The following is a 25120-nucleotide window of genomic DNA, read 5'->3' on the forward strand; positions in this document are numbered from 1 at the left end:
TTGGAGAGATCAAGAGGGATGGAGAAGAGAGGAGCAGGAATAGGCACTGCTGGGTCAGGCACAGGGCACAGTGATTCATGAATACACGTGATTTTGTCTGCAAATTGAAGGAATAAGTAGCATTATTAAGATGGAGAGGACATTGACAATGGACTTGAGGAGTGGAGAAGAGGGCTTGGTGGTTATATCTGGACTCACTGATGATGGTGGAGTTTGCGTGTTAGCTAACATATAGCTAACGTATTAGGAACTCCTGGTGCCATTGCCATCATTGTAGACTTGCGTTCATGTTTCTCTTTTGACACACTGCTTTGTGTTTGATGTATTGTAATGTTATCATGTTTGTCCACACGATGTAAAATCTCAGCGTGGACAAATGCACTGAGATTGTGATTTCATGAGGGAAATGCATATAAAATGTATTATTTAAAAAATTAAAATATGCTGAAATGGCAGTTTATCACGTAACTGCAACCCACTCTTTTTAGTCAAACGTCAAATTTTAATTACATAAAACATAGATGGCACACAAGGCCTAGGGGCGGGTCTGTCCACGATCCACATACAAAGACCCTGATAAAAATAACCTCACGTTGGAATGGATGTTTTGTATCGGGCACAAACGGAAATTTGTCCCAAAGACTGCATATTATCTGCTCATAATAAACCAAAGGAGAAAAAAAAGTCGAAGACAAAAAACCCCGCCTCCGTGATCGTTTCATTGGTCAATCAACGATGCCCAATTTGTCCACAAAAATCTGATTGGTGTTACTACAAGACCCTCCACACACAGCGGCCCTCGCCATCTCTGTGTACCCAGTTGTCTTTGACGGAGGAGAAGCGAGTGACCGGCGACGGTGGGAGATAAATGGCTCATCTCTGTATCCGTCAAAGAGAGGGGCCACGGCCGATAGATTGATTGGTTGTACCACCCGTCTGACAAGTGGACGTAAGAGGCAGCGCGGTTTGGACTTATTGAGTCTGCGCTAACAGAAAAAGAGGAGGTTCCCGAATAGAGTCCTTTATTTATTTCTTTGTTTCCACTGGGGAAAAATAATAACAGCGACATATACCACAGGCACTTCATTTATTATCTTTGTCCGTATACACAAGAAAACTGGATAAGATTACAGTCGTTACTCGAAGGCCAAAGCCAAGGGGAGGAGGATGAAGCGGCGCAATGCGGACTGCAGCAAACTCCGACGGCCGTTAAAACGGAACCGAATCACTGAGGGTATATACGGCAGGTAACTTCTATGGAGACTGACGAAAGGGTCTTCCTCACGACAATGATGGGGGACTATGAATGGAGATATTTGCGGCTTGATGGCTACAATACGTGAAACTTCCCTAATGTTACCATTGATGTCAATGAACTGCCAACGCTAGCTAGCTTATTAACCTAGCTAGCTGCTAGTGATAGCGTAGTGTATGCTAGCGCTGTGTTTTCGTTGTACATTAGCAAGTAACGTTAGCTGTTAAGCTAGCTGTAGCGCTAGGCCCGAAAGAGCCTGTTTTGAACCATGTCACAAGGTCTCTTTCTCAGCAGTGTCACTGTTTTCAATAAGTTGTGTAGGATTTTCGGATACTAATGAAGCAACCCTGACTATCTACCGTTTGCCCACGTCAGTTGTCATCTGCTAGTCGCGTCAAAATGAGCCGCTTCACTGTTAGCTGAGGTTACTTGTGTTAGCTAGCACCAAAGCAGCTTTGTCTGCTCATTGCCAACTTCTCCACATTTTCCTTATATATCCAGTAATCGTGCAGGTTAACATTAATTTTACACATGAGTAGACCAGACTGCAGTCAGTCTGTCTAACTTTTGAAAAGCTTGTGTTGCACTATTTAGTTTGGATAATTTCATTTTGCTTGGTTGTCCTTCCCAGCCGTACCTGACAGGTCCTACCTCTCTTTGACTTCCTATGTATCTGATGAACCAAACGTTAAAGGCCACTCGTTACACACGTGGCATCTAGACCTAGAGATCTGGGACAGTTCTTGAATTATTGAACTGGTGACCACCACTAAACAGTCATGTTTTGATATCACAGAACACCCCTACTGTGCCACTTGATGGGTTTCAGTGCTCAACAACAAAAATGTCAATAGCAATCAAATCTATTTATCTTATTAAATTGACAAGAATTGTGGCCCTAAGAAAGAACCAGCAACAGATCACAGCATTCTATATTTTTTGCATTACCTCCATGACAGAATATACTGTAGTTTGGCACTGTTGTCATGCTCAAAGCAGCACCATGGAAGAACATACCAAAGTAGAGACATAGACCTTTTAAAGAAAGGCTTCAACAGTGATAATGTGCCATGCATATTGACATGTAAGGGTAAAAATGAGTGCCATTCTTGTTGACACAAATCAATATAAAAACAGTTGTGCTGTTGTGGTGTGTTGGTTTTCCAAAACAGCTTTTGTCATCCAATTTTTCTTCTAATGTTTTAGTACCTTCCTGTACCTGAAGTTCCTGGTGGTGTGGGCACTTGTGCTACTGGCAGACTTTGTTCTGGAGTTCAGGTTTGAATACCTCTGGCCATTCTGGCTCTTCATCCGGAGTGTGTACGACTCCTTTAGATACCAGGGGCTGGTGAGTGGCTATGTCCTGATATTTATTGTGCTGTCAGAAAGCCGGAGACAGAGATAGCTGTCTTTTCTATCTTTTGTTCAGCACAACCTTTAGGTGCTGCAGTAAAATAAGCAAGTTAGGACTTAGATTATAACCCTGTTCTGATTTTCCTATTAATAAAATGAGTTTTGAAGGTCTTCAGCACCAGCTGCTGTCACAGTCACTGCAAAAAAACAAAAACAAAAACAGGTTATTATTGCCTTCCTTCAGTAACTAATATTGTCTTCCTTCAGTAAAAAAAACAGGTTATTATTGCCTTCCTTCAATAACTTGTTTTCTTAGAAGAGTTAACGCTACCTAGATAAGAAAAGATAGATTCCTGTTGGTGAAATAAAGCTCGTTGGACATGTATGTATAAGATTAACTGGGGTTCTAACAAGGTTTGTATAAGAGAAACGTGCATGAAAAAGAAGATCCACTACTGCTTAGAGAGCAGTGTGGTGCAATGAAAGGAAAGCTCTGTACACGTTGTGGTGTGTATTTGTATCCACAGTAATCCAAAGACAATAAAAAGAAAAAAAGTCGGATTATTGTAAGTAATTTGCCACAACTGAACAGTTAAAGGTTATTTGTAAATGTCGACACCTGCACACAGTGAGAGTGAGAGTCAGTTCAGATGCTTCAGCCTGAATATGAACAACTTGATACAGTATATTGTTTTTCACTCTTGTGTTCATCTAAACATAATCAGATGGTATCTCTTCACAATCATAAAATATCCCACAAGATGTTAACATTGATTCTGAGAGAGCCAAACCCCAAACAAAAGGAGTAGAAACTCCTTGAGAACCTGGGAGGTGAGCAAGGCTGATGAAAATCAGAGTTAGAGGATGCTGCTGCAGGTGTCCAGTGATTATGATCAGATTATGAATGTAGGAACATCCTCAACAAATCTGAAGTTTCACTTAGTTTCAGATGAGTTCTACTACACGCTAAAAAACAGCCCGTTGTTTTCACCTCTACATTTTTTGCTGCCTCGGATTTGAATTTTTTTGTCAGATCTTAGCAGGCTCGCAAGTCATTAGTCTTCCTGTTGTCTACATCACATGATAACGATTCAGTTTATTTTGCCATGGGTCCGTTATTGAAGGCAGGCAGCTTGTTCTTATTGAAATGTATTGTGTAGGTGTGTGTTTGTTGACACGTCTGTGTCTCACAGAGATGCAGAAAGAGAGAACCAAAATGTAATTTTTGTGTAGCCATTTGTTGTTATTTCATTTGTGTGATATAATTTTTCATCAACGAAATGTTTAGTTTAATCAACTAGGATCAGCTCACTCCCATTAGAAAGAACTTAAATTTGGCAACCAACCCTTCAATGAACTGGTGTCCAGCAGTTAAAGGCTGGATGCTAGCCTGGAAACAATTTCCATTTCTTATTTTTATTTTAATTGCTTAAGTTTAGACCATGAAATAGTAACAAGGACAAACAATCTACATCTCTACTGCAGATGTTACTGGTTTATCATAACCTGCTCTCCTCTCCTCAACAGGCTTTCTCAGTATTCTTTGTGTGTGTTGCGTTTACCTCGGACATCATTTGCCTCCTCTTCATCCCAGTGCAATGGCTATTCTTTGCTGCCAGTACCTATGTGTGGGTGCAGTATGTTTGGCACACAGGTAAAGTCATCCAGTGTATTGATGTCTTGATATTATTTAGCAGAAATACAGCATATGAGAAATACCAGAGATTAACTTGACTAATGTTTTGCAAATGACTCAAACTGTGAATCAGGAACAAAAGCTTCTTTGTGGTTATGACCTTTGTCTCCACATTAATTCTCTTGCAAACAACGAAGCAAGCAAGGAAGAAAGAGGCTTTCTGTGTATTTACACGATGAGCTATTAACACAAATAACTCTTTTCAATTATAGGCCACACCAGTTCTCAGAAATTGCACTGTTTTGTGTTGTTCTTCCACTTAGTGCTTCAGGGAAAAGCAGGTGTGAAAAGCATTGTGCAATACCCAGTCACATTGTGTTACCTTATTTACAAATTGTTGGAGTACTTCTTAGAATATTGCTTGGTGTATGTAAGTGAGCTGCACTCTGCAGATAGGTTGTCAGTCTGATTTAGCGGTATCCCCCCCATGTTGACCAAAGGCCAGGTGTCAGATTGAAATCCAAGTGCTAGTTGGGGGAGGGAGAAACATAGAGTGGTCCCCAGTTGCTTTCTGAGCCCTCCAACTTTACTCACCAGTGACATTCACATCCATAGAAAGTCACAGGAGTATTAATATCTCTTAACACTCTGCAGCCTGGTGGGGAAAGTGTCTGAGTTTATTGCAGCCAAGGAGACAATGACAGTGTCTGTATCCTGACCACCCTGCCTGTTCACTCATAATGGTGTGTTTGTTTGATGCCTTTATATAATAACTTTTTTCTTCTTGGTTTTTCAGAGAGAGGTGTCTGTCTGCCCACCGTGTCCCTATGGATACTCTTTGTGTACATAGAGGCAGCCATCAGATTCAAAGACCTGAAGAACTTCCACGTGGACCTGTGTCGTCCTTTTGCTGCACACTGGTGAGCCAATATTCTCTTGTAACTCGACCATGTTCGTAAAGGGGGTTGTTTCCCTCTGACACCACGCTCATGGTGAGAAGATGTCATGCTGTTATCAAAAGGATGTCGTAATGCAGTGTTTCAGATTGAAAGTCAGCGTAGGGAATCTGACTTTCAGTTATGATTGCACCACATCATGACCTGACAGCTGTATGTTTGGTACTGGGTTCTGTGTTTAGGGGAAGAAAAAGCCAAAACAAAAGAAACAGGACTGAGGTTTCCCAAGACTCCTTTAATGAAGAGACATATAAGCATGCAATCTGCACATTTATGAAAACTCCTGAAAGGGGTTAGAATTATATGATATTAGTATCTTAAGTGCATTTTTGTGTTGTGTGTTGTCTTATTTAGTGATACTTCTTGGTCTATGACCAAAGAGTGGACTTATGAGTGTACTTTTTGTGTCCATCTCTGTAGCATTGGCTACCCAGTGGTCACACTGGGCTTCGGCTTCAAGAGCTATGTAAGCTATAAGATGCGCCTCCGGAAGCAAAAGGAGGTGCAGAAGGAGAATGAGTTTTACATGCAGCTCCTGCAGCAGGCTCTACCTCCAGAGCAACAGATGCTTCAGAGGCAAGAGCGAGAAGCAGAAGAAGGTAAGATTCAAACACACATGCGCTGTAGACTGTATGCACACATGAAGCAGCAGGTTCAGGAAATCAGAGGCTCTTATCCATCTACTAGGACTAAAGAATAAAATCACCTATTTGATTAGACATCCAAGTAGACATAAAGTGTTATCTTGTCCGTTTACTGTTTGGTTAGTGAGCTCACTACCTGGGTCACTGATGACACATCTATGGATTGGGTAGTTGAAAGATCTGTCATTCTTGCGTCAGTCAGTCAAAATTGTTGGCAGAGATGGTTGTTGGTGACCAGAAGGTTCTGAAAAACGTCAGCAATGCCTGTCATGATACAGGAGTGGTTTGGTCCTGTGAAGCCTGATAATACAGATGAGTATGTGTTTGAATGATGTCTTCGTAAAAATTATAATCATCTGTACCTTTGTTTCGAACTTGTCTGGCTTTGTGTTGAGACAGTTTGCAGTGGACAGTTTTTGTTCATGTGATTTAATGGATAGTGACTCTAAACATGAACCCTAGAAACAGAACTGTCCTTTTAATCACATCCAGGCTTTTGTCAAGTTCCTGTTGCTTTGTCACGGATGTGTTTTGTCAAACAAGCCAGCTAGGTTAGTAGCATGTGCAGCATTTCTCTCTATTCAAAGTCTGGGGTTTCAGGTGCACCTGCCTCATCGTTTAAACAAACACACCAAGCACATAATGATCACAAGAGGCTCTGGTTGTTGGCTGTGATTAGGCAGAGATTTGAAAGGAGCTCTAATATTCCCACAGAGCAGAAAATTGCTTAAAAATCACATTTGTGGCTAGCAAAGGATTTTTGACTAGCGAACCAATAATGATGATGATCACAAATGCAGCACAGCTTTGTGGTTATGTTGTGCTGTTGTAGGCAAAGTCTGGCCATTTCACACAAGTAACACTTCAGGAGCAAATGTGAACCCTCTGTCAATGTCCACACTGGGTACATAAAGTCATGCTTTAGGTGTAAGATATGGAGAATTACACTGGTCAAGAGAGGCTGGAGAGCTTCAGGAGACTCTCTTAGTGTCATGGCAGTAGTCATATATACTCTACTTGATGTGTTTCACCTCCCTCTTTATTCATACAGCAGCAGCAGCAAAAGGAATATCTGAAGTGGACACACCTCCAGTGTCACAGAATGGCGCCCCAGCCAATAAAAAGACATCGGCACCACTGCCAGAGTTAGAGTATAGAGAAAAAGGGAAAGAGGGACGGGGCGGCGGGGAGGCTAAAAAGCAGCACAACAGCAACAGCATCCTGCCATCATCAGTGGACTCTAAACTCCAGGAGATGGAGTATATGGAGAACCATATGAACAACAAGAGACTGACCACAGAGCTGGGCAGCACAGAGAACCTGTTGCTTAAAGAGGACAACAATTCCTCCTGCTCGTCCTCATCCTCCTCCTCCTCCAAAAACTACAAAAATGCTAGCAGCAATGCCGCGACGCTCAATTCCTCGCCCCGCGGCCATAGCGCTACCAACGGCAGCGTGCCCTCCTCTGCACCATCATCCTCCTCTTCCACGGGGAAGAATGAGAAGAAGCACAAGTTAGCAGTGGGGAAGGGGACGTCAGGTGGCTCCCACAGGGATCCCACAGACAACTGTATCCCCAACAACCAGCTGAGCAAACCAGAAGCACTTGTTAGGTAAGAAGCACATGCTCAGACACAGACACAGCTCATTCAGTCTATACCACACTGTGCCATGCTGTGTTAACAAATGAACGATACTAACAGAAACATTGTGGTCCCATATTATGAAATCATCTATTTTAAGAAGTCTTAGTCAAGTGGTCCAAGTGTTTTGCAGCAGAATATCTCTTTCTTAGGAAAATAAAGCATGCATCAGAGCTGACCTTTGATGGTTTCCTGGAATATTTTGTTGTGTGTGGTAGTTTGTCTAATATCTGTGGTCAGCAGAGGAGTATCAGTGTGGTTCTGATGTGACAGAAAGGTTTGAACAGGATGTGGATTTATGTTCAAGACCTCTCATTTAATAGCAGTACTCCTCAAAGCATAGCATATGTTTTTTAGTTTTCTTTTTGCATCACTTGCTGCTTCATGCTGGCATAGAATTCACTGGAACTCTTTGGCAGACTGCTGTTTATTTTATGGTTTGTTTATTTTATGCTTTGCTCGCAAAAGTAAGTGGTTCCAGTGTTTTTATGTAGTGCATCAGTTACTTTTCGACAGCTGGTGCACCTGGAGTTAACAAACGGAGGGTCAAAAATTGATTGTGCTTTTTATAGCTGAAATAGAAAAAAAGAGGGAAAAAAAGCCTGAATTGGCCCCCTATTCTAATCAGCTTGTGACATCCTTAGTTGCAAAACCACTGATTGCAAACAGATGGTCATTAAGAGTGTCTCTTGCTGGTACAATTTAATTGGACTGAGGCTGAAAAATGTCATTTCACTCTTGATAAGTTTACAGTCTTTGGCACACAGCACGGTGGAATGATGATTTAAAAGCAGATAATGGTGTTTTGTAAGGGAGTCAATTCTCAGGTGTAAAATTAGGTTCAGTGTGGGGTTGATGTGGCAGATTATTTAAATTTACAAAGAAAATAGGCATAATGTGCAATGTCTGTCATTGTTTTAGTGCCTGCCTTTATGTGTTTTCTGTTTAACTGTCAGTGATTTACTCTCTGCAATCTGGATATCTGGATTGTTGTTGCAGATTTTTCTTGGTGACTGCCACATTTGACAGCAAATAAACCAATATAGATTTACCGTAACATCACGTTCTGCAAGTCTCAGCTTGTTTTCATCATAAATCTGAGACTTTCTCAGAAATATTGCTGAAACTAAACCAGCACTGATAACATTCTTTCCTCTGAGTAGGCTACGTTTACACTTAGGGAAAACGCATGTTTTCATGCGGTTTGGCCTCTTGTTTACACGCAAACAGAGTTTTTTTCACAGAAAACGATCATTTTTAAAAACTGCAGCCAAAGTGGAGATTTCTGAAAACGCCGGTTATGTGTTGCCATGTAAACTGGGTTAAACAGCGTTTTAGGTTCCGAAACATCACAACATGCGATTGAAAATACTTACTGTCATGTGAGTGACCTATGTTTACACTCGCACCCATAGGTTTGGCATAGTTATGATGGCGCTCGACGGCGCATTTATCTGGGTTCATGTAAATGACAACATTCTTGAAAATGATGTTGTGTGCACGATGTTATATACCCTGCTACGTGTAAACTTAGGCATAGACATGACTATGTAGCTTCGAAAGAAACACAAAGTAAAAGTGTAGTTTTCGTGGTGACACTGTGTATGTGACTCATTTAAGACTGAGGGTAGTGTTTATTTATAGTCTGCAAAGATTGAATATGAAAGTGCCTTGGCTGCAATGAATTAAAATACAACCCCTAAGAAAAACAGAATTCAGTCATTTGCAAATAAACTGTGTTTACCGATATCATTATTCTTGAGTCCATGCAATAATATCCTTTGTACCAAACAGTGAATGATCTCCAGCTACACTGAATATTCAAGGCCACTAACAATTTATTGATCAGTAGTAAGTTTATTTCAAATTGAAAATAATGTTTCATAACATATTGTGGCCAATTCATAATGTGTAGTACAGCAAGGGTCCTCAGCAAAATGTTTCCAAGGGCCAGAGTTATCGACCATCACCCTCAGGACGTCCAGGGCCATCAGCGAGTAATGTTAGATGCTCACATTTTCTGAATTTGATAAAATTTCAGACTGGATGTGCCCTGCTTTATACAACCCTGTGTTTTTCAAAGTGGTGAACCTCGCCCCATCCTTGCTTGTGGACGACTGAGCCTTTCATGAACCTGTTTACCTGTGGAATGTTCCAAACAGGTGTTTTTGGAGCATTCCACAACTTTCCAGGTCTTTATTTGCTCCTGCCCCAACTTGTTTGAAACATGTTGCTGTCAACAAATTCAACAAACTTTTTTGGAATCAGGGTTGTATTAATAATGTCTGGACTCATGTATCCACAACAACATACATGTATTGATACTAAGGTATAACTTTGAATGTGCGGATGCACTTTTTATGCATTTTTATGAAATTATGCTAAATGTCATATAACCAACATGCGAGTGTGTCTCTTTCCTGTTCACTCTCCCACCTGGGACAGATTGGAGCAGGATGTTAAGAAGTTGAAGGCAGACCTGCAGGCCAGCAGGCAGGTTGAACAGGACCTGCGCAGCCAGATTGGCTCGCTGGGCAGCGCTGAGCGCTCTATACGCACTGAGCTGGGCCAACTGCGGCAGGAGAACGAGCTGCTGCAGAACAAGTGAGTGAGGCTACTACTCTCCAGATCAAAGCAAGGTCACGCAAGTGATGCTTTTGGTTTTGGATCATTACTAATTGGGGCATTGGGGTGTTCATTGTCGTGCGTTAGTATAATTTAACACTGTCTGAAAAGAGCAGTCGGCAGCAGAAACATCATCACATCAAAACGGCTTTGCATTCACAAACTAATTTCTGATCGGGAAATGTCTGCTGAAGAAGTCCCTCCGATTGGTGCAGACTTCAGTCAAACCAAACAGTTGGGATGGGCTGTGCAAATACATTCCATACATGTGATTCAAAGAGTGGTGGATACATACACTGCAGGTAAGAAATACTGATCCTGCCACCCTGGATCTCCTGTCTGTTAATGTTCTGTTCTATGATATGTGTGTGCACTTGCAGGCTCCATAATGCTGTGCAGGCAAAGCAAAAGGACAAACAGGCGGTGGGCCAACTGGAGAAGAGGCTCAAAGCAGAGCAGGAGGCACGAGCCGCTGCAGAGAAACAACTAGCAGACGAAAAGAAACGAAAGAAGTTAGAGGAGGCCACAGCAGCCAGAGCAGTAGCACTGGCGGCAGCATCCAGGTAGCGTCCGACACTGGAAATTTGGTTTCTGTGTTATCCTTGCACATCATAATTTATTATTAGCATTGGTATAAATTCACCACTTTTTTTGCCTCCATTTGTTCAGAGGGGAGTGCACAGACACGCTGCGGCGGCGGATCACTGAATTAGAAACAGAGTGTAAGAAACTAACAATGGACATCAAGCTAAAGGAGGACCAGATCAGAGAGCTTGAATTGAAAGTTCAGGTATTATTCATTTAAATATTTCTAAGAATTGTCACCATAAAGTACAAATATGAATTACTATATTTTTCCAGTATTATTGTGCTTTAATACTTCTGCGCCTTGCCACTTACATCTAGTGAGCTAAAAATGTTACAGAAGCAAATATCAGCTGAACACAGACCTTCCAGTTGCACACAGTAACTGCCTGACTTGACCCTAACTGTGTCTGTCCTCCTTCTTCTCTCAGGAGCTTCATAAATATAAGGAGAATGAAAAAGACACAGAGGTGCTGATGTCAGCGCTGTCAGCGATGCAGGACAAGACCCAGCACCTGGAGAACAGCCTGAGCGCAGAGACCAGGATCAAACTGGACCTCTTCTCTGCGCTGGGAGACGCTAAGAGGCAGCTGGAGATTGCACAAGGTCAGCCAGATAAATGATTTCTTTTTTTTATTTGCCATATTGGAATAACGATAGCCAACTCTGAACCATATTCTCAAAGTGACCTTGTGTTTGTCGTCTTTCTTCAGGTCAGATCCTGCAGAAGGACCAGGAGATCAAAGATCTGAAGCAGAAGATAGCCGAAGTAATGGCCGTCATGCCCAGCATCTCCTACACAGCCGACACCAGCAGCATGACCCCTGTGGCCCCCCACTACTCCTCCAAGTTCATGGACACCAATCCCTCTGGCCTAGACCCCAACGCCTCTGTTTACCAGCCACTCAAAAAGTGAACACTTCGTCCCGCCCCTCCCCCCCTCCTCCATCCCCCCATCTTTTTTTTTTCTTTTTCTTTTTTTTTTTCTTTTCTTTTCTTCCTGCAGGCCCAACACCTTCCAATCTGCTCGGCATGTCTGCGGCTGAGAACATTGTTTTTCTTGGGTTTTTATTTTTCTCCTCGCCAGGTCAGAAGGATGTTGTATTGTGTGACTGTATTTGTTGTAGGTAAAACAAAAGACAAAAAAAACTTTAAACGGACATCACATGTCAACTAGAAAGTCCCAGTTTTTTTTTCTCTTTCTTGTCTAGTGAAACCTCACAGAATCGGGTATGTATCGTCATCTCAAGGGCGTTGCTCTCCCTCTCCCACCAACACTGCAACCATCTGCAACCAGTTCCCTGCTCTCTGGTCCTGGGGAATAGCTGCTCTATTATTTTAGGTTGATTTCTTTTTCCCTCCTAAAAATTGAAAAACAGAGTTCTCCTTTATCATACAGCCTTACTTGTATCACAGTCTCTTTTGACGGATTGTTTTCTCCCACCATAGTATGGCAACATCTGTACAACCAGAGGAATGTAGTGCAAAGTTGGCACGGACTCTTGCCCCTGTTCTGTTTAATTTATTTTTTAAGGCACCAAATCAACCCTGCTCTCGGCTGCTTTGGAGTTTGGTGGTAAATAGTTTTTAAAGTGTATTGTGTGGTTCTATTTGTTCACTCTTTATGATTCAAGTGTTGATTTCAACAGGCTGGAAGTGTTGATTGCAACAAGTTGGAAATGATCTTGTGTTGGAAGCAAAAACCTAGACCTTCAAATTAAGCAAACCCAAGCAGCTCCTATTAAGTTTTTGAATTAAAGAAAGAGTGCAGTAAGAGAAGAAGTCTGTGTGTGCAAGTGTGCCGGCTTCTCAACACTCTGCATGGTCTTTCATCAGTTGTCATGATCACAGTGCCTTGAGTTGAGGACATAGAGTGAGTTTGATAATGAGATTTGGCCCACCCCCTCTGATTTAGTGCTGAAGCATCTGGCTAAGCTGGAAAGGATAAGAGTTTGAGTTTGTCGAGTGGCATGGGACAAAGCTTCCTCTGGAGGCCGATTTGGTTTTTGGACTCCCTACTGATTTCCCACCTGGTGGGGAAGCTCATCCATTGTGTCCACTCGAAGACAGCTTTGTCCCTTATGTTAGTGGCATTCAGCAGATACACTGGACAGCACCAAACGCAAGACTTTTCCCACATTTACCCACATATTTACCCACTGTCAGAATGTTGACACGATGTTAGCCTCCAAAGTCTACTGCACACAGGTCACGTGGCACATCCACTCATAAAAGATCATCTCTCCTGCTGTTAAAACTCAAATCCCTCTGTTTAGCAGCTGCCCTCTCGTTTCATTTTGGTTTCCACTTTAAAGTTGCAGCATAGTAAAACACATGCTGTGTGAAAGGGAAAACTGTTAAGACAGGCTGTGCAATGTAAACAAAGCTGTGGAAACGCCAACTTAAATATAGCAGTTCAGTAATTTTATTTAATTAATCCTCCACTTCAGTTCGAGTGCCAAGACTGAATTGCTTGTTTCTCTAGTAATGTGTAAGAGTGTGCTGCAAATACATTGGCTGACATGTTTGTCAAATATCCAGCTGAACATCTCTTAATGGAAGTTTCTGTTAAGCAGGTAGAGGAAGTGGTCACCTGTTCGTAGTAGGCCGTGTAGTTAAAAGTGAAGGGACTAGAAAAGTCTTTGTGAATGTTACAGTATTTGCAACTGTTCGGGACAAGTGGCTGTGGAAAGCAGTTTTCCTCACTCCTGTTTCTAGTATTATTGTTATTTTCCTGCAGGGAGAAAATCGCTCGAGTCTGATGTGGTTTCACCATCATCTGAAATGGTCATTGTTTGCGTGTGGTTTTCACTTACTGTAAATGGAGAAGCTTTTTTTTTTCTCTCTCTCTCGCTCAGATTGCTGTCATTGGCTCCTGGAAAAAAAATGTTGTGCAAATTACAGTTTAGTCAGTTGTTTGGTCAACTGATTGTTGAAATTATAGAGAAGTGTTTTGTTTGTTTTTTGTTTTCTATGCCCACAGTCACTGCTCTGTTTCTCCCCAGGTCTGACCTTGGCTGTGCTCTCGCTCTGTGAGGTTTACAAGGAATAAACATTTTTTTCTTGCAAATTCACTTTTCTCTGCTTGTTGCTGTTATTCTGACAGTTTGTCTGCACATTTCAAAACAACCCGTCAGCTCTGATTGTGAGTTTGTTTTGTTTGCACAGATTTTACACAGTCCAGTTCATTCACTTTCCAAGCAGATTAGTCATCAGGGTTAGACTCGGAAAACCTGCATTACACACTGAAGTTGTAATGAAAGGCTGTGGAATTGCATTATGGGAAATGTAGGATCCAGTGTTTTTGTAGCTTGAGCCATGCTAGAAACTTAAAGCCAGGATATCTCACTATCTGTTGCTTCTATTTTATTGATCTGTCTCTTGTAAGTCCCTAAACCTTTATGGAGGTAAAGTACTAAAATGGAGTACTCAAGAACCACAGTTGATGTATAGCATCCCAAACACTGTCAGGCAATTTTTTATTGAGTGACATGGCTCTAATGAAAGACTTAAATACAGTTGAAGTCAAGAAAACAAAAAAGCAGACCAAACAAACCTCATCTGGTATTAAAGGTTAGATGCACTGTTGTTTTATTGCCAGTAGGAGGCAGTGTCCATTTATATAATGAAGGTTTAAAGAGAACCTGTCCACATAGGCTCTGGTTATTAACTCTGTCAAGAACCATTAATTCCTTCTATTCAAGATCAGAAAATCCCATTTAGGTCTGACAAAAGGAATTTAAGGAATTTATGAATAATTTGTTCATGCTAACCTCTAATCACGACTAGTGAACACACGGTGACCACTGGTGCTCCTTCAAAGCTGTGCAGCAGCATACGGTTGGTAGGTAAAGGAAGTGTGGGTATGAACACCAATTTAAATAATGCCAGAGGGGAGTACCAGTCTTTAATGTTAAAAGTCAGCATTTAAGCACACCTTTCCACACTCCCCTCGCTGTCGACATTTCAGATTCAAAAGTAATCACCATCAGAGAGTTTATGTGTTCTGCTGACCTCAGGGCTTGAGATTTCACCCAGTGATGGAACCATAAAAGGGAACAAATTATGGGCTGCCACGTATTTTGATCTGAGTGATAATTCATTCATGTAATGCACTTGGAAATTTTGGGAAGGAGATAAAGAATCCCTCTGCCAAGGACACTGGATTTCCGTGCATGAAAGAAGCCCTCAGTTCAGCATTCTGTCACATGCCAGGCTTCCCCAAATACGCCTGATTAACCTGTGCAGCGAGAGCGATGTGGGTAAAGCTCCCCACTCATTTTCCCTGCATTAACCGGTGCCTAGGCCGGGCATAAATTTGTTTTACTCTCAATCCTTAGTATTTTATTGCTGCTCTTGTTCCAGTTTGGCACCACGCTGTTTGGCAGAGTCGAGCATGTGGAATTAACAGATTATAAACGGGTCTTTTCTAACAGTCTGCATTTGGCACAGCTGTACTCGCAACACCATTAGGCCAACAAATCTACAGCAAATCCAGCTGTTTGAAGAGAAAGAGCCACAAATGAGAAATTCCAGGAATAGCTCTCCTGTTTCCGCTGACCTCCTCAATTAACAAAGTCCACAAGCAATATTCTTGATGGAAATACACTCTCCACCCTCCCGCCTCTGTACCTGCTCCTCTGGAAAACAGAGACCATGGAGCGATATATTAAAAATGAATTAGTTTTCCCGTATGAGAACTAAAGTTGGTGTATTTACAGTGTAAATGAGTAGATATGTGTACAGACTGAATCCCATGGCTGATGCTATGAGGCTGCTTGCCTGTGTTTTGTCCTATAAATAAATCATGTGTGTTTTGGCTTTCATACTCACCTTCAGACTGAAGAATCATCTGTTGAATGTTGGGCAACCTGCTCACGTACCCCCACTTCCTTGTGTGCAGTTGAACCTTTCTTTTTCGTTCCCAGCAGAAACTCATTGATTTTTCCTCCCAAGCGCACCTACTGTTACTATTACTCTTGCTGCTGCTTTAAAAGTCAAAGATATGTCTTGCATGCTTCAGTAAGTGGCAGATTTACTCACAGACGGTGCACTCCTTTGTCTCAAGCTATTCAGTGGAGTGTGGTTGTAGCTGCCGACAAAGAAACAGTGATTTAAAAGGAACACACCTGCCTGAGTACAGAGGGATGGTTTAGTTTTCAGTGCTGCACTGATGAGGTGATAATTCTCCCTTGGAGTCTTTTTTCCCCCCTCCAAAATAAACTCTGTCTATGCTAACTAGGCTTCAGAACAAAGGGGATGGTGTTGCCTAATATGTCCTTGGGGAGGTATTAGCCTGTTGCACTGCTGTATCCAAACTTGTCATCTCAATGAAATCTGGTTCTGCAAGATTTTTTTGAAACACCATTCTCCTGAGTGACTCACTTGGTGGGTGACGACACAACTCAGTGAAACATACTTCGAGGATGATTTTCACTTAACAAAAACGCTTAATGTCATCTCCATAACTTTGCCTAAAACAGTCTACATTCATTAATTCATTCATGTCTCATTAACATTACAATATAAATGAGCATGCCATCAAAGAACTAAAATAACTAAATAAGACTTAAGTTAATAAGTGCTATGCTACATATTTTGGTCAGCACTCAAACAGTATTGATGATCAACTAAGCATAAAAAGAAATATATTATTCATGATATGGTGGTGCCAATGTCACTAAAAATAATTTGTTTCCCTCCACATCTAAAAGTCTTAACACTCTCCTGAAAATGTGACTTTTTATAGTCCTATAAAAGAAATAGTCAGACATAGTCTCTCAACTGTCACAATTGCTGTTTGTTGATCATATCTCATCCTTTTAGCCATTAAACAAGTATTTTTAATCATGCACAAAAGAGGTCAATATGACTGTGGGGTTTTCTCCTCAGGCTTGTTACATGAGGCATCTTTGTCTGCAGTCTAGATCTCATTAACTTCATTTTTTTTTTTCCATCAGCAGACCCCCTTTCTTCCAGATGCCCAGCAGGGACTCAGTGGTGTTCAATTTTGAACAATGACTTACTGTTATAGCTCGTCTTTTCCAGGAGAGACCCCTTACAGCCTTCCTGCCCTGCAGCTGTTCACTTGGATGATGGGCCACCAGAGCACAAGGGCAGAATATTGGGTGTGTGTGTGGGGGGGTGCAATATTATATTAAGTGAATATAATATATTCACTTAGGTGTATATGGCAAAAAAAAAAAAAAAAAAAAAGTACAATAAATAGGTCTGTCAGTGGTTAGCCAGCTGCTATAAGATTTGCAACAGTAGTAACAGTCAGCCTTTAGTGACTGGGATGCATAATAAGAATTTGACTGCTTTCTGGTGCTCCATCAACTTGAAAGCGTGAGTCAACTGAATTGAAGTAGTTCCACTCTCCACCCTATTTCTGGTCATGACATTACTGACATTCCCACTGAATAGACGATGAATTTAGAAGCTCGGTAAAGAAGAAACCATGAATTAAACATGAACGGTCTAACCACAGCCCGTGATGTGACTACCAAAGCATTTGTCACAAAAGACACTGGGTGGGTGTAAAAGTGTACCGTGTTATCAGCAGGAACAACAGCAACACCGCCCGCCCGGGATGTGCTGCTGCTGCTGCAACAACCTCACTCGCGTGATTCCACAAACGGGCGTCACGCGCATTATCCGGTTCATTTACATACATAACGCCGCCCAGGGGGACGAACATGATAATCTGCCATCGATTGAAAGCTAACCGTGCGGAGGGGAGGAAAAACAGCTGAAAAAAAGTTTGGACGTGAGAGGGCTGCTCTGAACCAAGAGAAGTGTTTCGACAGAAGGGAAGAGGCGCTTATCGGGCTCTTTGCCCCACTTTTGGATTACGATATGGACGCTTTGAAATCCGCTGGAAGGGCAATTATACGGAGCCCCAGCATCGCCAAACAGTCGTGGGGTGCGGGCAGACATAAAAGTGAGTGTTCAGTTGTTCAACACATTAACACGAAGGCGTTAGCTGCTGCTAATTTGACTAAACCAAGGCTAACTTGGCTAAACCAAGCTAGCCCTGACATGGAGCTAACATTACAACCGACGTGTACTTAACGATAGCGTTACTTTACAACTCGTCTGTGGACGTCAGTTCACGTTACAGTTTATGGGGTCAGTATGGGGCATGCTTCATAGACCTGGTAACTCGCAAAACGACGGGTTTGACGTAAGAGCGAGCGTGTAAAGTCGGAAATGTTTTGGTGTGCTTCTGAACTTGACGCTCGCGCTGACAGCAGCGCTCCGCCGCCCGTCAACTGACTCCTTGTTGAGGCTTTTGTAGCAACTTCAGCTTCGAAACTGCTTCTAGCAAAGTCACATGAGTTGCTCGGTTTCAGCCGCTCGGACTCAAAGCGACCGCGTGTCACCGCAAAAGTTTGAGAGTGCTGTGAAATCGTTGTTGTGCGCCACGTCACTGTGCCGACGGGCTGACACGGCTCACAAATGTACGACAGGGGCTCCACGGGGAGCTAATATGATGCGATGTGGACTGCGGAGAGGTGCAGGTGAGTCACGGGAGTGAAAACGCAAGAAGAGACGAGTGGTCGTCTCCTGGCAAGGCTGCACGAGCCTAGCAACGTACTGTTGCTAGGCGATACACCATGTGAAACAAAAAAAGAGAGAGGCTGTATAAGGAGTGGTTACAGAGTCCAAATCTTAAAGAGAACTGTAGTTCCTCCCAATGCCAAGCTCATATTAGGGGTTGGTTATCATGAAAGCCACCTGGGTTTTGGTTTGGATGTCCGTTTGATGCCTGGCCTCAGCTGCTGCTGCTGCTGCTTTGCACTCTCCAATGTGAACAATCAGACAGCTGGCCGTGATCACTCTGACGATGCTAGCGTGGCTTTCGCATGCAGGCTGAGCCGCCTCGACCCTTTTATGTTTGCTTCCACAAAGGGGCAGTGCCCCCCGCTCCCATGCGTGTCCCCTCTTTTTTTATTTCATAGATAATAGAACGGTTGGCAGCAAGACGTGACACGTGCCAGACAATGCAATCGATGCTTTGTTTTGGTCCACTCCTCTCTGAGGGGGTGGGGTTGATGCACAATCAGCACTGTGCCTCCACATCTGACCAGGCAGTGGTCACAGAGCGCTGACAACCAATCAGTCCCTAATGCTGGCAGTTCAGGCTGATCGTGAAGCTTTGCCATGACTTCACATACAATCCGTGCAAGAGTCACATCCTACCCTCTCTCTGCTGCTGCTGCTGCTGCTGCTGCTGCCACGGACAAAACAGCCAAGCAGAGATAAGGTGGTCCCGTCAGTCCTTTTTATATCCATCAGATCATTTCTTCACCCACGTTGTTTGTCAATTTGAGCTTCCTGTTTCGTCTGTGATCAGCTACAGAACTGTTCATCATCCTCTTTTTTTTCCCCGTCTGTTGTTATAATTATAGGCTTAACTGTGTTTCAGAAGGCGCCAGTGAACTGCAGAGTCATGAATAAGAAGGCAACTTGTTTCATCTTGTAGTGGCAGTAAGCTTCTGCTCCAAGGTGGACCCTGACTTATTTTTTTTGCATGAGATGTATCCAGATACTGCAGATATTTAGAGGGCAGAACAAAAAAAAAACAAAACGTGTAATTTCTTTCAATGTTGTGCCTTCTGGCCTGGGTTGTATTATCTTAAAAATACAATATTACTAGATTTAGACATGCCCATAATCTGAGGCCAGATTTTGCCACATGTCTCTAGTAAGAAGTCTCTTCCTCCTCTGTCTAGGCTTGGCCCTGTCAAAGCTGCCTCTTCACTTCATTGGCATCTCTCAGCACTGCATTCCTTCTCTACCATCGTCAGTGTCAGATTGTAACAGGTTTCAATGTTGGTTTCATAAAACCGCCCCGTGTGTCTTTAATGATTGCTGCATGTCAACATTGAAAGTAGGCTGACATTTCCTCTGCTTTTGCAGTCTTGTGCCTCTGCACAGGCAAAACTGTGTCAGTTGTGTCATTTCCTGCATGGTTCTAAACAGCTTGATTGCTTCTTGGCAGTCTGTGGGACTGACGAAACATTCTGCACTGCCCTAACATTACAGCCAAAAAGTTTCCAATTTGAAGCAGGTGGGGGGGATTGGCTTGTAACATTAAGCATCTTTTTAGGCCACGAAGGCCCTGATTTTTTTTTTCCTAACCAGTCTGAAAAGTATGGGATGCAGAAAATCTCACTCTGCATTGAAAAAGAGACAGTGCTTTCCTATGTTCCTGATCAAGGACCTGACTTCTGTCGGATTGTCAATACTGAATCATATCAGGTTGTCAGTTGACACATGCATGCAGGTGGCCAATGAGGACTGTGCACGGTCTTTCAACCATTTAGACCACATCATATTTAACACCTAGATGTGTGAGCCAGTGTTGCTGACACAGCCACCGGAGATGGTAGTTTGTTGGTGAATTTGCATTTTGCACAAAATTCAGAATGTGTCACTGCAGTGACAGCAGTTAGGTTTGCGTTCAAGAATTCATCTTTAGCCTTAATTTAAATGGTTAATGACAGACACGGTAGGTCTTAATTATCTTTGTAAGCACTGTTTATTTTCAAGAAGTAACTGTTTTCTGCATCAGCCAATTCCTCCCTCCACCTCTGGCCCTGCCCTGGCCTGGCTGTGCTATGTCCCCTACACAAAGTCATCCAAAGGGGGCTGCCAGGCCGTAATGAAGATTGCCTCCTACAGGATTCCTTTATAGAGTTGTAAAGTCCTCACTGATTTATTGCCCTATGAGATCTACTGTATCTGTAAGCTGCTTCTGTATATGGAGTCAGTGTATGGAGTCACAAGTGATTGTGTTTGTGGGCAGCACTGCATAGTCATGCATTGTCACTGTTCTTAAGAGGATGATTTTTGGACTTGCGGGGAAATCAGTGTTTGACATTGTCCTATCAAAATAGGATAGTTTAAACATCAGAATTGTTACCATTACCACTGCAATATGATGGATTTGTGAAGCAAAAGCCAATCTATTTGCATCTGTTATTCACTGTGCTATATTGCACTCAGTTGCCTGTGATTAGAAAAATGGACATCTGTTCCCTTGTGTTATTATTTCAGATTAAACACTATTTCCTTTTCTTTTCAAACTGCAAGATTAGCTCCAAAATACATTTTTAAAAACACACAGAAAATACAGAAACAAAATTAGACAAGCACCCATCAGCTAATATTGTTTTTTTTTTTGAAGAAATAGAACATCTTCTTTTTTCCCCCCACTTTGTCACAGTAGGGACTACTTTGAAAGACTATGCCATAGTCTTTCATAGCCAGGAGGGAAGTCTGGGCAGGAAGCACAGTGGCTAACCAGTTCACCTTCCTGGTGAGAAATAATTGATGTAATCTCCTTCAGCCATATGTGTAGACATATGGTCAGTGTGGTAGTTCTTTCGCGTCATGGTCAGTAGGAGAACGTGTGACTAAACAAATGCCATCTGAGACTTATACAGCAAGGGGGAAGTCTACAAATCCCAATTAAGTATTTTTAGACAGCTATCTGAGCCTGGAAGCAGTTGCACTGTTAGTGACTCAGTGTCCCCAACAATTACGACGCCTTCCCTTTTTATTTAATCTGTTCTGAGCAAGTTAGTTAATAATGCTAGATTCAACTGCAGGCATGATAAGAGCACTACTCTACAGCTTCTAAAGCATGAAAAAGAAATTTCTGTGCACCCCATTGTAATAGCCTTCCTTTTCTCTAACTTGTCAGTCAAGCTATGGAGGTTTATGGATGTCCTGTGGGTGTTTCGTCAGTAGACAAGAGTGAAACTCAGGCAGCAGATGAAGAACCCTGTTCTCTCCACTCTGGTGAGCATGTAATTCAGGAAAGACTTGCTCTTTTTTAGCCCCCCCCCCCCCCCCCAATTGATGCTTGTTCCAAAACTCGTCTTTTCTTTTTTCTCCAAGCTCCCAATACACCTGTGAGCAATTGCCTGGAGAAGATACCTGTTGTGCTAGTGGTAGTGAAACTTCATGAAACCTCTCATGACACACCCTTTATCATAAAGTCTTCTTGTATATGAAGACCATAGTAAAAAGGGTATTACTTTTATTAATGCAAGATTCATTTACCTCTCAATGCCCCGTCTTTGTCCATCTGTGCCAACATTCCAAGTTGACATGTCTCTGCAAACAAGCACACACACATATTTGGAAGGATGCAGAGAAGCTGACAAGCAAAATCTCAGGAACACACTGTGCAAATCTGTGGTCCTGTGTGTCAAAAACTGGTTGAACAGGAAAGAGTTTCATCAGCCCTTGGAGCAATATGTGGTGAAATTGAGTCAAACAGGAAAAAAAAAACAAAATAAACAAACAAAGGAATGGTTTGTTTTAATGCTTGTGCTTCATTTTATGCCAGTTTTAGATGTCTTTGTGGGTCTTCTCACTTCCTAGTGACTGACACCTGACCCCCGATCTGAGTCAGGCTGGATCCAAATTATGTTTAGTTTAATTGGGTCCTGGTAGGGTCTCATTTTATTGTGTGTCAGTTATCTGACAGTCTGAACCCCTGAAATATTCAGTTTACTTGTCAATTTGACAGAGAAAAGCAGCAAATCCCTGACATTTGAGAAGCTGGAATCTGACATCGTTTTGCATTTTATTTTGCAGTTTGTACATCGGTTGTTCGTTGTCTGTCTCTATTTCGGTCTTTTTTTGCTCAGCCACATTTTGTATAGGGTCTAATTGCCATCAGTTTTATATTGGACTGGTTCTGACTGTCCTTGGTTTTGTTGAGATCAGGAAAGATTTTCCACAAGTGTGTTTTGGATCAGGTCCGGGGTTTTAGGCCTGTGAGGATATCTGGCTTATACAATCCCGCCAGTTTACATGATTTGCATGTTCTGTCTATTCATAGACTTAATGATGCACCCAGTCCTCTTTATAAAAATGGTATCTGTAGTTGTCATAATAATTTGAGTCTCAATAGAAACTAGCTCCTCCTGCTTCGCAAGGCTGTGCACAGGGTGCTTTAAGGATCAGTTTCATAACCCTGTTTCTTGTTGAGAGTACATTCTGGCCTCAGCTGGTCATCAGCTGTAATCCCTGACTGGCATGACCACTCATTTCTCCTCCCTCTCCCTCTCCTCACTTTCCTTCTTTGAGTGGATTTTACCACTACTGAAAGACACGTGTCTCGCTGTTAGACTTAAACCATAAGACTCTTATCCTCTACAAATCCTTTCCTTCACCCAACTGAAATTGTTTTGGATGGTCATCAAATTAAACACTGATAGCTACACAGTCACGCACCACTTCATTTGTATTATTGGGAGAGCTCCAACACATACATTTAAGAATATCATAAGTCTGCTGGTGTAGAGGATGAAATTAAAGGAGCAGCCTCGTGTCCAAGGACATATACAAAAAGGTCACATGCTGCTGGCCATAACCAGTCCCCCACTGACTGTTCATCTTATTTACTTTGTATTGATTGTGCCTTTAGTGAACTGGCCTGTAGTTTTCGTATCTCATGCTGTTGGTGTATTTGTGTACACAGACACTTTGAGCTGGGTTTCCAATGATATGTAAAACATTTCCTGTATCCTTTTCCCCTGAAGCTGAAGTTAAGAGGGGAACAATAGTACTGGATCAGCCCTTTGTACCAGACAGGGACAGACAGTGACAATTGCCCCATGTGTAGTAACACGCATTTCCCTTTGACTAACACTCACCCTTTCTTTTCTTAACAATACTCTATCTCAGCGTTGTCCTGTAATGACTGTGTTTCTTTTCAAGACGTGGTGATGATGGTGCTCATCTCTGACCTGCACTGAAATGAACAGCCTGAACAGAACATACTGTATCAGGTTACATCCACACAGTGCATAACATGGTTACATGAGACTCGACCACAGAAGATAGTCTGCACTAGAGATGTAGGACTTTACTTTTTCTGGCATAGCTAGAGGTTGTCTCTCTCAGCAAGCTGTGTGCTGTGTTTGTGTATTCCTCCAGGCATCTTTCCTCATCTGAGTCGGCAGTTTCTAAATTAGCCCAAAGTGTCCTGATTGGAGTCTAATAATGCTGGAATAGGACTTTTCTGCATGTATCTCACCATTGAGAGATAAGAGGTTTTCTCCTCACAGGCCTAGGTCCGCGGACGACACATGAGCAAATTTAAATCTTTTAGTCACTCCCTTTGTTTTCAAAGGTTGTTTGGGATTTATCTTAAAGCACAAGGGTGGTGATGTACTATGTTTTTCTTGTCAACAAATAGCACGAAAAGAGCTAAACAAACACAGGATTGACCCGAATGATTTCTCTGTGTGTATCCAAAGCCTGATAAGTCGTATTACACTGTGCCATAGATTTTCACTGTTGTCAAAAAACAGTTCAGTGAGCCTCACCCTTGCATGGGATCTTTGGAGTCCATTCCAAATACACTGTCATGCTGCAGGACATACTATACACAATACATGACAGGCATGTCTTTGACTGCCAGTTTGTTTGGGTTGAGAATTGCCCCTATCTTGCACATGGACACACTAAGTGTCCCTGGTGAGGAGATAGTGTTACCTCTGTCTACAGTTTAACACTGATCCTCTGAGAGGACCTCATGAAAGGCAGCCAAAGTGCACACCTTTTCCCAATGTCCCAGGGTGACGCACATCTCCGGCACAGCAAAAATTGAGACCCTGTTATTTGCCTGGTTTCGGTGCTTGTTTCACTGTTTGGCAGCCGGAGTGTTTTAGAGCAGCGAAGCCCCAGTAGAGAATGGAGATTTATTCATTTCCCACCATGTTCAGGGGAAGGTATGCAGGTGCGCAGGCGTGTGTCCAGCCAGACCAAAAACAATGAGTCATTCACAGTTTTGGTATCCAGAGGCTCAGATGAATGCACTGGGATTCTCTCCTCTCACTCATTGACCGACGCCAATGCGACACCATGCGGACAGCTCTCAGTGCTCAGAAGCTCCTTTCAAATCTCAACAAAGGGGAAACTGTTGATGCAGCAGGCTTGACTTGTGAAGCCTGCTGGAGCTGTGGAGTGGTGCTGGTGCTTTGACTGTTGACCCAAAAGTCTTTAGTTGTGTCTGTATGTTAAACCAAGCCACGGTGCGTTGCTGCTGGTGCCCCTCCTCTTCCTTAGAATCCAAAAATCATTCATAACTGTGAATATGTAACTGCTGTAACCCAGGGTTTCAACACAGCAGTGGCTTACTCATGTACTCACAGCTTAACTGGCATAATCTGGTATCACTTGTAAGAATGATGTCAATAACAAGGATGTAAAAGGATTTTCCTGGATACGGCTAGAACATTAACTCCCACTGTTTGATGTGCTAAAAATTGTGCAAAGTCGCAGTAGCTCTGACTCAGTGGCACCTAGTCATGTCACCTGCTCAGCTTTGTCACCTTGGAAGTGGTTTCGGTCAAGAAATGTGTCACTGACTGTGAGGAAGAGTGGGCATTTTC

General features: G+C 42.5%; 2 protein-coding genes across 6 annotated transcripts in view; both read left to right on the plus strand.

Annotated features, from left to right (window-relative positions):
• The first annotated feature begins 985 nt into the window (after window positions 1-985).
• Window positions 986-13771, plus strand: maco1b (macoilin 1b). Of its 2 annotated transcripts, none has more exons than XM_070979266.1 (11): window positions 986-1247; window positions 2462-2603; window positions 4136-4262; window positions 5041-5164; window positions 5621-5799; window positions 6896-7457; window positions 9933-10091; window positions 10493-10675; window positions 10782-10902; window positions 11129-11303; window positions 11411-13765. In XM_070979266.1, exons 1-11 carry the CDS (start codon window positions 1168-1170, stop codon window positions 11611-11613), a joined length of 2055 nt encoding a protein of 684 aa, XP_070835367.1. In that variant the 5' UTR covers window positions 986-1167; the 3' UTR covers window positions 11614-13765. The 2 variants fall into 2 exon arrangements, with proteins under 2 accessions (XP_070835367.1, XP_070835368.1); XM_070979267.1 differs by having other exon boundaries at window positions 1035-1247; window positions 6899-7457; window positions 11411-13771.
• A 3663-nt stretch (window positions 13772-17434) lies between these two features.
• The window catches only part of ldlrap1b (low density lipoprotein receptor adaptor protein 1b), a 31502-nt gene continuing 23816 nt past the window's right edge, over window positions 17435-25120 (plus strand). For 3 of the 4 annotated variants that reach the window (XM_070978768.1, XM_070978766.1, XM_070978769.1), the window contains exon 1: window positions 17449-17640. In XM_070978768.1, coding sequence (XP_070834869.1) covers window positions 17556-17640 — 85 coding nt within the window. In that variant the 5' untranslated portion in view covers window positions 17449-17555. Of the gene's footprint in view, window positions 17641-25120 lie in introns of all 4 variants that reach the window. The other variant, XM_070978767.1, reaches the window with a different exon arrangement.

This window comes from Chaetodon trifascialis, chromosome 14 (genome assembly GCF_039877785.1).
Source record: "Chaetodon trifascialis isolate fChaTrf1 chromosome 14, fChaTrf1.hap1, whole genome shotgun sequence".
Taxonomy (NCBI): Eukaryota; Metazoa; Chordata; class Actinopteri; order Chaetodontiformes; family Chaetodontidae; genus Chaetodon; species Chaetodon trifascialis.

What these genes read in the sequence shown, in the direction of transcription:
- maco1b (XM_070979266.1), top strand. Translation starts at nt 1,168, where the DNA reads ATGAAGCGGCGCAATGCGGACTGCAGCAAACTCCGACGGCCGTTAAAA. An exon ending in CCTTTAGATACCAGGGGCTG is followed by an intron (nt 2,604 to 4,135) that starts GTGAGTGGCTAT and finishes TCTCCTCAACAG; the next exon opens with GCTTTCTCAGTATTCTTTGT. An exon ending in AAACCAGAAGCACTTGTTAG is followed by an intron (nt 7,458 to 9,932) that starts GTAAGAAGCACA and finishes CACCTGGGACAG; the next exon opens with ATTGGAGCAGGATGTTAAGA.